This window comes from Apus apus, chromosome Z (assembly GCF_020740795.1).
Source record: "Apus apus isolate bApuApu2 chromosome Z, bApuApu2.pri.cur, whole genome shotgun sequence".
Taxonomy (NCBI): domain Eukaryota; kingdom Metazoa; phylum Chordata; class Aves; order Apodiformes; family Apodidae; genus Apus; species Apus apus.
In genome coordinates this window covers 20,889,431-20,904,694 of record NC_067312.1, presented here as the reverse complement: position 1 = coordinate 20,904,694, position 15,264 = coordinate 20,889,431, and the positions used below count along the sequence as shown (strand labels likewise).

General features: G+C 38.1%; 1 protein-coding gene across 6 annotated transcripts in view; it reads left to right on the top strand.

The window, feature by feature from the left end:
* PDE4D (phosphodiesterase 4D) overlaps positions 1-15,264 on the top strand; it is a 550,182-nt gene that overhangs the window by 64,693 nt on the left and 470,225 nt on the right. For 5 of the 6 annotated variants that reach the window (XM_051642406.1, XM_051642404.1, XM_051642408.1 and 2 more), the window contains one exon: positions 14,209-14,333. In XM_051642406.1, the coding sequence (XP_051498366.1) occupies positions 14,292-14,333 (42 nt within the window). In that variant the 5' untranslated portion in view covers positions 14,209-14,291. Of the gene's footprint in view, positions 1-1,753; positions 1,841-14,208; positions 14,334-15,264 lie in introns of all 6 variants that reach the window. The other variant, XM_051642405.1, reaches the window with a different exon arrangement.

The following is a 15,264-nucleotide window of genomic DNA, read 5'->3' as shown; positions in this document are numbered from 1 at the left end:
ATAATTTGTATTCCTTTTGCTTTTAGTTTATTGACATGGTGACTTTCTGGCCTAGGAAGAAGCAGACTTATTATGAATATTTTTGTCTGGATTTTTAATGTGAACATGCCACTGAGTGTTTTGTGACACAAGTAGCATATCAAAAGAATTTTAAGCAATTCTTGGTTTGCAGGCTTTTAAATATGAATATACATAATGATCAATTCAAAAGTTCTGATCAATGCAGATTATTTACTTAGTTGGCAAAAGATTTTGTTTTGGATTATATGGTATCAGACACTTCCTCACCTTCATATGTTTTGCTTGAGCTGTGAATTAAATTATTTCTGGATATAAGTATTGGTGATTCTTATGGTTTTTTAAGTGCTTCATAAAGTGGTAGTCACAAAAATTATCTAAGTCACATTCTAATTAAATAGCATGAGATCTGTGTTTTCATTTCAGAATTTTGCCTCCCACTCATCATAAACACAGAAAAATGCTGAGACAAATGTATGTGTGTATGTCTATATAAGACGTCTATTCAAGACTGAGCTCTAAAAAAGAAAAGAGCAGTAGGATTTATAGCTAGTTTTTGGTTAAAACTGTGGATTCTAGTGGTTAACTGAGCAAACTAATTAAAAAAAACAAACCCAGAGATCTTTGTTACACTGCCTGGCTAATAATTTAATGCTAGACAGTGGAAAAAATAGGCAGGCAGAATTGGTTTTGTAAGATGATGGTGTTTTATTGTCTGACATGAAGACTCTTCAGAAAAGCAGATGACAGAGCCTGATGTTTAAGGAGAGATGTAAAGAAAGGAAAACTCTCACTTTGAACGGTGGAAGAACAAACCACCACCACCATCAAAAAATGTTATTCTTCGAATTTAGAATAGTAATATAGAAATTAACATGAAAACCTAGTCTTGTGGAGTTAATGTTCAGTTTTGTTATTATACCAAGATGATTTTATCCAGTACTAAGCAACAGACATCTAAAGAATAAGGTTAAAGTTGTGCAATAAAGCTTTTTAATTTTTTAAAGACCCACTAATTGGCACTGTATATATTTAAGTTCCAAGAACTAAAAAATGAATGTAGGTCTGTGCCTGATGTAGACTTGCTGTCATAATTTGCTATTATTTCATTGTCCAGCCATCAAATCACATAGGTCTGGCAACTCTACCCTCACATATGCTTGTATTTCTTATGTTAGTCGTGTGGTGTTTCAGATTCATCATAATACTAAGAACTAATAAGATAAATTCATGCCATTTCTCTTATCTGGGTAAAATGCACACTTCTGAAATGTCAAGGACACACCTAATGGGAAGTTCTTTGTTCACCAACCACACAGTGCAGCAGGTTTAACCAGTTTATAAAGTGGCTTGGTCAGGCCATGCAGTCTGTGTGTGATCATCCTGGTTATTGCTGTAGCCACAGCTCAAATGGGAACATAATCAGTTCAAAAGCAGAAACTTACAGAAATATCAACACCATTGTATATATATACTTAATAGCAATTTTCCAGTTTGTTGTGACTGCATTCTGTTATTTGCATTTATTTCATGTTCCCTACCTTCTTTCATTTTTCCTAACAATTTTTTTAGCTTTACACAGAAACAATTTAGCCGTACCTCTACTGCCAAGTCTGGAGAAGTTTAACTTATACATGGAATAATTTTCACTTCCCCAGAATTAAAACGCCAAAAGAAGCAGACAGGATTTTTAACTAAAAAAACACTTCAAAACTGAGTCCTCTGCATGTTTCAGATTTCCTCTGTTTCTTCTGCAAGAAAAGAATGGGAAGAAAAATCCAATAAAATAAGAGGTGTTTCAGCCTTTCGTGGGATTGCAGAGGTAAAGCTTTAGGTGTATCTCTTCTGTATCTGGAATCATATACTTGTCCTGGAATTTGTCTTGAGCTAAGAGAAATCTTATCTGTAGCACCAGAAATGATAAAAATCAAGATATCATTAAAGCCATGCTAGCTATATCTGTGGAAGCTGTTCTCCAGGTAGATTAAAAAAAAAATAAAAATTGAGTATTTTGAACATAAACACAAATTTGTCCTTGGATTTCTCATTCATGGGTTGTTTTTTCCTTTTTTTTACCCTTTTATTTTTGCACTTCGTGCAAATACTTTTAATCCAAATACTTTTTTGCCACAGTAAATGGATTACTTGTGTATTCAGAAAACTGTATTTTAGCTATACTCTGAAGATTTTTCTTTTCCTCTTTCAGATCATATGAACTCCTTTTCCATAAGGAATTGACATAATGTCATTGACAGACTGTAAACAATTAAAAATAATGAAAATGTGTTATTTAAAGAAAGGTAGTGCTTCTACAAAAATATGCATATTTTAAAAATATTAAACAGCATTTTAAACAATTTTATTTTTAACTTTATCCCCTTCAATTAAAATCAGCCAAAGAAAAAATTACATAAACCTGTATTTTGTACACTTCTTCTAATCTTACAGAATAATAATCTTTCTAATTCAGGTTTGTGAAGCCTGAGGACAGCTAATTTTCAGACACCTCAAGTAATTTTTCACTGTAACATGTTTCTCATTTTTTGTATAATTTAAATTATGTCAGAACATCAAAAGATATATGTGCATCTTATTTTATGAAAGCCAAGATCCTTGTCACTAATATTTATATGTTTAGAGTTTACAAACGAGAGTTTAGCAAGCTGACCTTGGCAGTCATTGGCATATGACAGGAATATAAAGCAGGAGATTTCTCTGGAGCAAACATATTCAAGAGCCTGTGTAGTGCACAAGGTCTTCTAGGTATGTATCTCATTATTAGGCAAAATAGTATTTAAGTCACAGCCAACAAGGTTGTTTTCTCAACTTACTCTGTCTCTTCTGTAGCAAAATTCTATGCAAATATGAAATAGAAAATTACCATGCTTAGAGGTTTAATTTATAGCTTTTTACAAATCTCTTCATCTGTTCCCAGCTCTCACCTGTCTGAAGAACTCAAACCAGCAAACACTGGCCTTAAATGGTAAAACTGTTAGCCTTGCATAGCAAGTTTCAAGGTTTTGTCACTTGGGTCACACAGCTCTCTGTAAACAGTTATTTGTAGGCAATGGATTACATGTTTTGACATGAAGTAAAATTCAAAGTTCTAGTGCCTTGCTGCCACTTTTGTCTAGGCCTGTTCCTCTAGGAATGCTGTGAAATATTAATAACATAAATCTGACTAGCTTGGGGTGCAGGGATTAATATTTAATATACTCAAACTGTAAAAAATAGGAAGTACATGCAGTAGCAAATGTGAACAGAAGGAGGGAAATTATGATGGGTTTTAGAAAAGCATATGTGAAGAATTTATAATACTGTGAGGCAAAAGAAGCAAGAACCAGCATAAAGGAAGGGACACCGAGTTGTTCTGTAAAGTTATAATATGAATGAATGGCATGTGTGGAACATGTAAAGCAAAGAGTTATTGATAGCTTATAGTAATAAAAACATTTTTAAAGCGAACAGTATCTGCTCATTTCTATGCAGCCATTATGCTATTTTTGAAGTAGGATTTGCATATGAATTTTGTGTGCTAGAACTGCATCAGTAAATTCTAGAAGTAGTAGTTAGAAAGAAAAGGCAGCTGTGTCATTCTGAAATTGTGTTATTGCTGTCCTTTATTCCAATGAATATAAAATGAGCTGGGGGAAGCATGAACACTTCCAGAAAAATATTTCAGAAGTTGTATAATACTCCATGGCTGCTGTGGTATTCTCTCAAGTGCTTCCTATATTGCATGCAGAACTGCACAAAGAAGCAGGGGGCCAAAGTTTCATCATGTGGATGAACAAATAGTACAAGAATGTGAAGGATTTATATCTCCAGAACAGAAGAATCCTTTTAGATGGACAGACTTTATTTGAACCTCAAAGGAAGCAGGTAACATGAATCAAATCAAGATGTTGTGCTAAGGTTTTAAAGCCTTTGAGGCTGAGCTGTTTCTGAGGTTTTAAACTCAAGAGTGAGGGAAAGAAAGTAGTTCTGAAAGAGCACCTTTCAAAGATATGTTTCTCTAGGTCATTTTTGTTTCTATGAAGAGAAGCAAAGTTAAAAAAAATTTACCAAATAGGAAATTTGAAAGGACAGAACAAACAGGGCCATTATTAGTAGACATAGTAAAAAAAGAAAGAGGACATGCTTCTATAAAAAGTAAAAAAATAATAATTTGTACAACTAGTAAAAGACCAAGAAAAACAATTGGGAGAATATGATTATATAGTTCACAGTTTTGTAGAAAGTAAAAGAAAACTGACAGGCTGAAACATGAAATAGGATAAAGACAATCTTTAAAAAGATAAATTTGAAGTTTTGCCCAAATGAGGAAAATAGATAACATTATAAAATCTGAGAAGTTACATATAAAAATGCAATGAGGAAGACCAAGAAAGAGCCATAGAAACAAAGGTATGAAGGTATACAAATCTGCTAAGATAACCACTTCCAGATCATGAAGTCAGCTGGAGAGATTGGAAGGATATAACTAGGATTAAATGAATGTTTGGCAAAGGCTTACTACAGCAGGTCTTGTGAAGGCTCTTATGACAGATTTTTTTCTGATAATAATAGAAGAGCTTATTATATAAACAGATAAAATAAACAAGGACTCAACAGAATAGTTCAAAAGGAGCACAGGAATTAATAGCTGAGTTACTAACTCTGAAATGTGAGCTTGCCAGGAAGCAGACCTTTTTGCTGTTCTATACATTAAAAATGATATAGAAAAAAAAGTTGGCAATACTAAGCTATTTATGGCATTAAAGACGACTATATAAAATTGCAAATATGTAGAATGTGATAAAATAGCAGGTGAAATCTAAAATGAAATGCAAAGTGATGCACACAGTAGGAGAGGGGGCAAACTTAAACCTGCATGATGGGTTCTGACTGAATATTGTGTATAAATGAGTCTTTGGACAAAAGGGTATGTTAGTTTGATGCTCAGAGGTCAAGGAGGAAGCTGCAATATTAGAAAGTGTGTGGGAAACATTAGAAAATGAAGCAGAGACCGTCATTATGCTGGTATGTGCCATCGGCATCTTGGGGAGTGGGGGAGGTTTTGGTCAGACATCTCAAAGTGTACCGATTTTTAAGTAAAGGTGGTATCCAATCAGTGTTAGGAGGCTATGCACGTTTGAGAACTTCTAGTGTATTACAACTATTTAAAGTCAGTTCCTCCATTAAAAGAAAAGCATCCTTAGGACAGCAGTCCTCCAAAACCTGAGCCTAGCAGTGCTTAGCCTCAGCAGCATTCACTGTGTTATGCGCATCATCGACACATGCACAGTATTTCCTGCATGTCTAATAGACAAAGAGTTTGTGAAAGAAGGAAGCCTCCCTAGGTAAGTTGGGATGGAGCAGGTTCAAAAGAGTGACAAGAATGATTCAAGATGAGAAAACACTAGTGACTAGGGCAGTTCAGACTATGAAAGCGATGTCTGAGGGAGAATGATGGCTACCCCTCAGAGTGTATATATCAAGAGTGCAGTCCTTTAAGGAAGGTGTCCCTGCTCCAGTGCAGGTTGCCCACAGTGGCAATCCCTTCTGAGGGGTAGTTTGTGGGGCAAAGTGCCTCCTTTCTCCAGCCACATCTACCCCAGCACCACAGCCACCCTCCGAGTGGACACCTCAGCTGCCCATGAAGGTCTGAGCCCCAGGACACTCCGGGCTGCAGGCGGTGGTGATTACCTCAGGGCAGCGCATGGCGGGTGGTCTCCCGCACAACGCACCACGCCACTTCTGGAGCTCTTTAACCCCTACTCTGTATACCCAGTAGCCTACTCAAAACAGTGAGCAGTGACAGGGGTGAGTGAGTGGTGACTGGGACTGCAAAGTCCTCTGCTATTCTGTTTAGAAGGAAGTTCCCAGCCCGGTTCGGCTTCGGCCCGCTGATTAGCTCCCAGGAAGCTGTGGTAGTTTGGGAACCAGCACAGGCAGGCTCTTCTCTCCTCAGTACGTGGTACATGTTCTGCCATACATGTTTGGAGGCTAAATTTTATGTTTTGGCTGCAGGTTGGCGGGCCTTGTCAGACGGCTCCCAACCAGGTCTAATTTGTCAGGCCAGACACAGACTGATGCAACCCTGTATCAAACATGCATTTCAGTTCAGTATGCGAGTGACATCTCTGACAAGGATGACATTCTCTTAGTCAAAACTGTGTTTTCTAGAAGTTAGCATTTGATTATCAAAAGCATTGATAGCTAATGCAACTTCGATTTCCTCTCTGGCAGAAAAGGCAGAGGACCAGAGAAAAATACTTTGTGGTTTACTGTACTCTCCAATATTTTCTGTCTTCCTTTGACCAGTTTTTAGCATGAGAAAAAGATTGAAGAAAAAAATTGGTTTACTGTTTAAAAAAAAAGGGTGGGGGAATGTTACTTGATTGTGAAATAAGATACTTTTCTGAGTGTGTTAAAGGTGAGTATGCACTTATCTTGTGGTCACGCATGGTAGGTAGCTTGGTAGGTAGCAGGCTGCACGTACTCCAGGGAAGGCCTGTCTTGTTTTGTTCAGTCTTGATACTGTCCCCTAGGACTGAGTCAGCTGAAGTTCCTGGCTCCGAGTCCTCTGTTCTGACACACAAAAGTCATTAATATAGTACTAGCAATTGGTATGTAAGTTTATAAATGCAGTTATCAAATATAGAATCAAAAGGAAAATATATTTAGTGGAAATATCTTACCCAAAATTGCCTCTTCATGCCCCCTTCTCAGCCTGAATGCCTGACTGAGTCCCCCAGCTTTCATGTGTCTGTCTTTCTGTTCTAAACCATTTTTCTGCAGTAACTGCTAGGCAGTTACTTCTGGATGGGTAGAAGTTATTTAAAAAAAAAAAAAGGAAGAAAGAAGGCACTAAGTGGACTTTAGCCTCCCCCTGGAGGTCATGTGGTGTTCTGCTAAAATCACATTCACTGTCTCCAGGCTTTATAACTTCAACAACAAACAAAAATAATAAAAAAATCTAGCAATTGGAATATCTTTGTATTCCTCTATGCTTTATAAGCTGCTGCAGTAGTTTCACTACGTTTTTTTAGTTAAAAACCCAGCATTCTGCTGGCTAATCTTCATTATCCAATATACAGCTGTGATTAATCATATTTCTAGTAGCGAGTCCTCAGAATTATCTGACATCAATACTTGCATTCTGTCAATACAGTAATATGCCTTCTAAAAGAACCTGTGAAATTAGAAGACTACTTCTTCTTCTTGCATAGGCTGTAAAAAAATTACTGAATAGTTGCTCTCATAACCCTAATTTCAATTGTTGGGAGAAAAGTACATAGGAAAGTAATTTTCCAGTATTGCCTAATTTTGTTCAGTAGCATCTTGGAAATTTACATCTCAAAAGAACCCCCAAAGGGTACAGTATTTAAGAATCTAGGGCTGACAGGAAAAAAATCATGCTAGCTGATTGCTGGGTTTGTGATTAATACTTACAGAGACACTATGGTTAAAGTGAATAATGGCAAATAATCTTTCCCTTTGAAAAATTAAAGAAAAATGGCTGACAAAAACAATTATCTGCAAGTGTGATGAGTTCATGGCTGCTCTACTGAAATTAAATTTTTATGTTGCCCAGATCAATATAAAAATTCTTATTTGGAGGTTGTTTACATATAATTCATGGAAGCAGAACAGATTATTGTAGGAACAGGAAATTCAAAAAAAGCACTAAAATGCAAGAGAGTTATAAATTAATTTGGTCTATGTTCCATTTTTAAATGCTATTTTAAGGTATGTCTCAGAGATGTTGATTCTGTACCATTTCTACAGGGAACTCCCTTGTTCTGAAGCACTACATAGTAGTGTTTTTAAACTTTGGAGTATATAAGAGAAGTTAAAATGGTTAGCTTTTCAGTTTAATAATACAAATAAGTTTTTTTTTCTGTTTCTCCCTCTTTTCTTAACTTATGTAGCATTCCATTTTTGGGGTTTTTTTTGTACATTCATGTTATTGCTTGCTCTGCAGTTAGCCAAATGTGAAGAATGAGGAATGTTCACACTCACGCTTATGATTGACTTTTAAAATCAGTCTAAATTTATATTAGCAGATACATTATATAAGTTTTTTGAACGTTTGACATTCTGTATAGGTTCAACTGTTCTAAAATAAATTAAAATATCTGAGATTTTGGCAGAGTCACTCAGTTTTCAACATCAGTTTCTGGATATTTGTTTTCTGTAGAATCATGGAACTAATTTGCTTTGAATGTTACCTTGCACTTTAGTATTTAAATTGCTTTCTGTTCACAAGAAACCCCTGGATTTGAAAAATGCCTACAAAGTGGAATAGACTGTATAGAAAATACATCATAAGGAATTAAAGGAGGTAAAACTGAGTTTAGCTGGGCACATTTGACTGATTTCTGTGTTATGCTTTACCAAATGGTTAAGGAAATAAGTAGCCAGTAGCAGGATAACAAGAATACACCTGGCCTTGCATATTCAAGTGTTTACTTGCACAAGTCTCTTGTAATTACAGATTTCTCATATCTCAGTAGCCTGTATGTACAACCTGCTTTTGTCTACTCAGTCATAAGAACTAGAGAAATACAGTGCCTTGCTTAGCATAGAAGGGATGAATAAAAATTCATCTGGAAGAAGATGGAAATGAACACGTTCTTATTTTTGGACCTCTTTTGTCCTCGTGGTTTTGTCTTTTTTCACATCTGTTCCAGCTGTCTAGGTCTTTCACAGCCTGTTGCTTTTGAAAATGTCATCAATGTGTTTCAACAGATTAATTGGACGGTCTTTACTTTTTTGTTCAGGCTTTTTCTTTTGTATCCTCTTGTGCTGGAGATGAACAATGTCCCTGAACAGCAACTCCAACTGAAATTAAACAAGCCAACATTAAAGTGTTCCAGAATCAGTCTTGGCCACTGAATGAGTCATACACTGTAGGGAGAAGCTCTTGTCTTTTCGATTTTTATCCTCAGTTGTTGTAAAGAGACTGTTCTTTGCTTGACTCCAAGATTAAAATCTGTAAACAATACACTTTTTCACAGCAGTGCCAGGTTTCTTACAGCAGATCAGAGAGACAAGCAGATAATTCAAGACATCTCTAATCCTCTATGATGATGTGCTTTTCCCCCTATATTTTTGATTGAAAGGATTTTGCCTACATTATCAGTCCAGAACTGCTCAGAAATAGAGACATACCAGAGATAAACATGAGCTCTTCATCTCACTCATGCATATAGATGATGGATGGCAACAGGGAGTAAGCCATATCTAAAGTCCTTGTTACACATTTTATAGAAGATTTTAGGCAGTGATTAGCAAACTAAATCACTGTTTAAAATCTTTCTAGGTCATGAATGTTTCCAACTGATAAAGTTTAACATTTGTATTGTTGTCAATCAGAAAGGAGAAAAAACTTAAGAAGATACAGATGACCTTAGATTCAGAGTTTCCATAATCTTGCTAGCTGCCAGCAGTCTGCTCTCCCAAACCACCTCATTCTAAATTCATATACTGAAATCCCTATGCTCAGGTTTTAGGTAAGTACCCAAGGTAAACAAGCTTAAGCTATGTATGTAAGAGTGAGCAAGCACAGTGTGTAGGCATGCAGTGTGTTAACTCCTCATGGAAGACAATTTCTCACCTTAGTTTGTTTGTCAAATGCCTGGTAGAGGGTAGATGGGCAGCTGTTGAAAACAAGCACTAAACACTCCCAGGTTGTTCATGGTGAAGTCATAAATATTAAAGCAATGTCAGACTTTCCTGGCTGGTTCAAAGTATGCCTGTGTAAAATTTAGTTAATGTTTTTAAAAATTAATAAAATTAAAGGAATATAAGGCTATCTGAAAAGCAGAAAGAGTTTAAGTTCCTTGAAGCATGCAGCAAGGATTATTTTACAGTGTTTTATATCCTTTTTTTAAATAAAGTATGCTGATCTGTGAGGAGACAGACATAAATACAAACAAACAAACAAAAAAACCCAAAAATAATATCTTAGATGCTGAAAGAAGCAGAGGGTAGTGATAGGACAAGGGGTAATGGTTTTAAACTGAGAGAGGGGAGATTTAGGTTAGATACTACGAAGAAATTCTTCAGTATCAGGGTGGTGAGGAACTGAAATGGGTTGCCCAGGGACGTTGTTGATGCCCCACCCATCCCTGGATGTTTTTAAGGCCAGGCTGGATGAGGTTTTGTGCAACCTGGTCTAGTGGTAGAATTCCCTGCTTATGGCAGGGGGGATGGAACTTGATGATCTTTGAAGTCCCTTCCAACCTTAATGATTCTATTATTCTATCCACAAAAAAACAGTGATCTAGGAGTGTTCTTCAGTCACTTTGATCTAATGCATGTTAGGCAAGAAGTAATCTCTTCAAACTTCCTCTAGCAATTAATAGCCTTTGTTTTTCTTTTGCATTCTATAAGTGTTCTTCTGTCCTGCTTTCTGGCTGTAGTATGGATTTATATATTATGGATGTTTGTAAAGGAGGAATGAAAGTGTTTAAGACAGAAAGTCTCTTAATACATTAATTAAATAATTTAGTCCCTTTTAATATACTACTACTGCTTTCTTGAGTCAAAGCCATACTGTTGTATTTTGTTGCATATAAAGTCCCAGATATTTTATGTGACTTCCGTGAATTTTGTCTACATGCATTAACTAGTTCAATTAACTAATTGTGTTTTTCTCTTGTGTGCATTTTGAGCTTCTAAGCATTTATTTATTTATTTATTTATTCATTTATTCATGTCCATTTAATTCTGTTGCTACTTAAAACAGAAAAAAGTAATATGAAGTTGATCTTTTGTGCATACTTATCCCTAAGCAGAGATGACAAGTAAGACTTTTCACTGAAAATTCACTTTTGATTCCACAGAACTTAGATAGATGTGACTTATGCATACCTATAAATATTTGTATATGTTAGGTACAGTATATTAGTAATACATGAATAATTTATAATATAGTTTTCTAGGAATACCAATTCTGTTAAGGAAAGCCTTTAACAATATCCCACAAATTGATAAAGGTCTTGTGCATTTGTTTTTTTTCAATAGCAGTCTCCACTATTTACCTCCTATATCCTCCTAGATCTACTGATGTGATTCTTAGTTTTGTCATGTAAAGGTTCTGCCATCTATGGACAGAAACAATACATATACTGGTTTTTCTTCTTTCAGTGTATTCCAGGGAATGCCGGAATAAGATCTTTCACTTCCCTCTTTTTAGATGTTCAGTGAGTCCCAGTGTTTTCCTAGCAAATTCCCACAGCATGGACATGATGAAATTATGTCCAGGAGCTTTACAACCAGTGTAAGCTATGTTGGCACATCTCCACTTGCAGCCAGGATAGGTGTTGATGGCAATGGAGAAAATGGAACCATGGCTCCCGGGTGTGAGGATTCCTCCCTCTCCTCACTTTCTACCTGCATTCATCATGGACTGATGGTAATGCCCCTAGGACTTCAAGACTTAGGCACAAGCCTGGCCGATTTTTATTCTGGGTGAAAGAATGACACCATTACAAATGATCACTCTGTAAGTTGATAAATTCCAGTGCATTCAAATAAATTTCTTCTTCCACCAGTCTTTCATGGTCTTTGTTGTTTCTGACAACCACTTTATCTCACAAGTCCAATGGACTTGTTTGTGTGGCCACCTATATGAATGTGGCTTGCAGTGGCTGACCCATATAGCCAATTGCAATGTGAGGGTATGCATAAGCAGGACAGCATTACCCTCAAGAGCTGCCAGACTAAGCCCAGCTATATATCTATAGGCACAGGTTAAGGGCAATTAAATCAATGCTAAAATTTTTTCCACATTTGTAAATAGTTATTTGGTGGTTGGTGAAACCAATGCAACTGTAACTCCATCACTGTGGGGCAAAGGCTGACTTGGTTACTCTGAAGGGCATCCAATGGGACCATAAGAAGGTATAAACTCTGCAAACCCTAATTGCAAAAAAGATTATTGTCACAGTTTGACTCAGGCTTGACAACAATGTTCTTGGTCCTGCCCCCCCTCCCACCCAGGTAGGACTGAAAACTAAACTAGACAGTTTTAATTAAACACCAATGATGAAAGAAAATATATACAATTATATACAAATGTGTTCAGGAATGTGCAAAAGCCTCTAGCCTCCCCCCACTCCCAGCAACTCCCACAAGCATCTCCTGAGCTGTGAACAGTCCCAAAAAGTTCCAGAGCTGCCGGGGAGAGAAGAGAGTGATGAGGGTCAGGAAAGCTCGAGCCTGGGGGTCAATGGTGATGGACGGACAGAGTCTTCCCTGGAAGCCAGCCACAGATGAAAGAGAAGGGAAGAAGCAGCAGGAACAAAGTTGTCTCCTGTGATCTCTGACCTTCCTCTGAGCTTATGTAGAGATATGGAATGGAATATCTCTGGCCAATTTTGCTGTCTGTCTAACTCAGCCTCCTATGGGGGGGGTCACAGATCTCCCTGTAGTGTCTGAGCTGGCAAAGGTGCGACCTTGGAGTCCTGGCAGTAACAAAAACATTCCAGTGTTTGTTATCAGTACAAGCTGAAATGCTTACTGAAGGAAAAAAAAATAATGAAAATTAAAAGTGGCTTCATCCTGGCTAAAACTAGGACAACTATCTTATTTTGTTCCTCTAAAACTGTCAACAACAGTATTTCTATAGATAATATTTAAGTATGGAAAACACCCTAGCTATTTCCTCAACAGCTGACTTAGTTTCTTGGTTAGTGGATGCTGCCTGTACATAATTAAATACATAAATAATCAACACCTATATATTATTTACCTGAATTAAGTGGCAGAGCTTCAGAGAACAAAAAGATCAAATAGTGTTCTGGAGACTTGCTCATGCATTAAGGTAAGTGGGTTTCTTAGAAAGAAAAACAAGACTTTTAAATCTGTCACAGGTCATGATCTTCTCCTGTGGAGACAAGAAACTACACCTTTATGTGTTTATCTGTGTGAAGATACTTGCCTCTTAGTATCATGCTGTCATTTTACATTTAATTTTCTGTTTTGGCAGAGATGGGCTTTGGAGGGGCTCAAAACATTAAGTCTTTCTAAACCAGTACTTTACACCAACAAAACTGTGTTAAGTGTGGATGGTGACTAACCTAGGAAAATATTTCTTGTACCCATACAAGTTGTATCAGTGATGTGCCTGCCCATGAGGGAAACAAGCCATGCCTGTGATTTTGCTGGTATTATTGACTGTATTAGGTGACTTCACTACAACATCTCTGTTGGTCGGAAGTTACACTTTACCTCATCTTTGGCTGACAGAGCTAAGGACAAAAGTGTGTCTGCACTCATTCTTGTTCATCTTTGCCCAGTCTGTTTGGATCTGAATGGCTTCACAGGCTTCAGGTATATCAGCCAATCCTCCCAGCTCTGTGTCATCAGCAAACTTGCTAAAGATACATTCCATCCCCTCATCCAGGTCATTAATGAAGATGTTGAGTAAGACTGGGATGAGTACTGACCCTTGGGGAACACTACTAGTCACAGGTTTCCAGCTGGACTCTGCACCATTGATCACAACACTCTGGACTCTATTGTTTAGCCAGTTCTCAATTCTAACTCCCACTTCCTGAGCTTATCCACAAGGATGTTATGAGAGACAGTGTCAAAAGCCTTGCTGAAGTTGAGGAAGACACCATCCACTGCTCTCCCTTCACCTATCCATTCAGTCATACCATCATAGAAGGCTATCAGATTAGTCAGACACGATTTCCCCTTGGTGAATACATGCTGGCTACTCCCAATAGCCTTCTTTTCTTCCACGTGCTTAGAGATGACTTCAAGAATAAGCTGTTCCATCAGCTTTCCAGCGATGCAGATGAGGCTGACCGGTGTGTAGTTACCCAAATCCGCTCAGGTTGAGAAACTGGCTAGAAAAAAAAGTAAGGCTTATTTCATAACTACAAACAGCACTGCTGATATCTAGTTAATTATCTGTGGCAAAAAGCCCTGCCTCAGAAGACTGCAACCTTCTGTAATTATTTGGTTTGTCATGCATTTTTTATTGACTGGGAAGCATGAAGTGTCCATGAGCATGCTGTTATATGGTTTAGGGTAACTGTATGTATTGTAGGATTAAGTGATACATGAAACATCTGCTCTACTGGATCTTAGAATGTTTTCAACTTTTGTACACTGAAGACTTATGCCTGGATATTGTACAATTTGACATGATCTTGCTGCTAATGAAATAAATTAATTTCCTTGCAGTATAAGAGCTGGTATTTGGATGGTCAAGAGATAAAACCTCTTCTTTGAAATTTGCACACTTCTGATTGAGTCACAGAGTCAACATGAACAGGAATACTTCCAGTCCACATGGGAGGAGCAAAAGTGTGAGTAGAAGGTTTTTGTTTCCTTGTTTCTATTTTTGTTATCAGTATTCTTCCAAAGTACGTATGTGCTATGTTAGCCTTTCAAATACTGCTTGCTGTGTTGGATAGTGTCACTGGCCAGTATCGGGGCTACCAGCTGTCAGGTGCTTCCGTGACTTTTCTCCCCTAGTGTGGAGGGGTTTGTGAATGAGCCTGAGGGTCACACGTGGCGCGCCTCTCACAAAGGAACGGCCGCTGCGGGACTGTGTCTTAGAGGGTAGATTAGAATACCCTCCCACCACGCTCACAAATTGTTACTGAGACCAATGTTTGGTTTACAAATTAATCAATTTAATTAAGGATCAACACAAACTGAGGGATCAAGGTTCAGGAGAGGTTGTCTAGGCGTATATCAGAAAAGTGATTCAAAGGTACTATGGCCCTATTAAATGCACACTCCGAGGGAGAGGTGTAGAATCAATGGAGTAAAAGGGTAGGAGTTGAGCCTGGCAGGAAAGTTAGAGAATGTGTGTGTGTGTGTGTGTGTGTGTGTGTGTGTGTGTGTGTGTGTGTGTGTGTGTGTGTGTGTTTACCCTCCTTCTGTACAGGAGGCTCGTGGGGGGCCAGCTTCCCGGTAACCGGGGCGACCGCTCCCAGAAGCAGCAGCTGTGGCAAGCACAGCTCTAGTCCTGAGGCAGGTGGCAAACGCAGGCTGGGCAAGCTCCTACTTCAGTCTGGTTTGGTTTAGGCTTGGGCAGGCAGCAATCCTCTGGGAGCGGGCAGGCCTCGGTGAGCAGGCTTGAACCCCCATGGAGCAGACAGGGTCCCCACGGAGCGGGCACAGGCTGCCCCCCGCTTCCCTCTCGGCTCCTCCGAGCAGTGAGGCTGGCATTCCAGGCAGCTTCTGGTGCTGCAGCAGGGTCTCCTCCCGGGCTGGCAGAGAGCCCCAGAC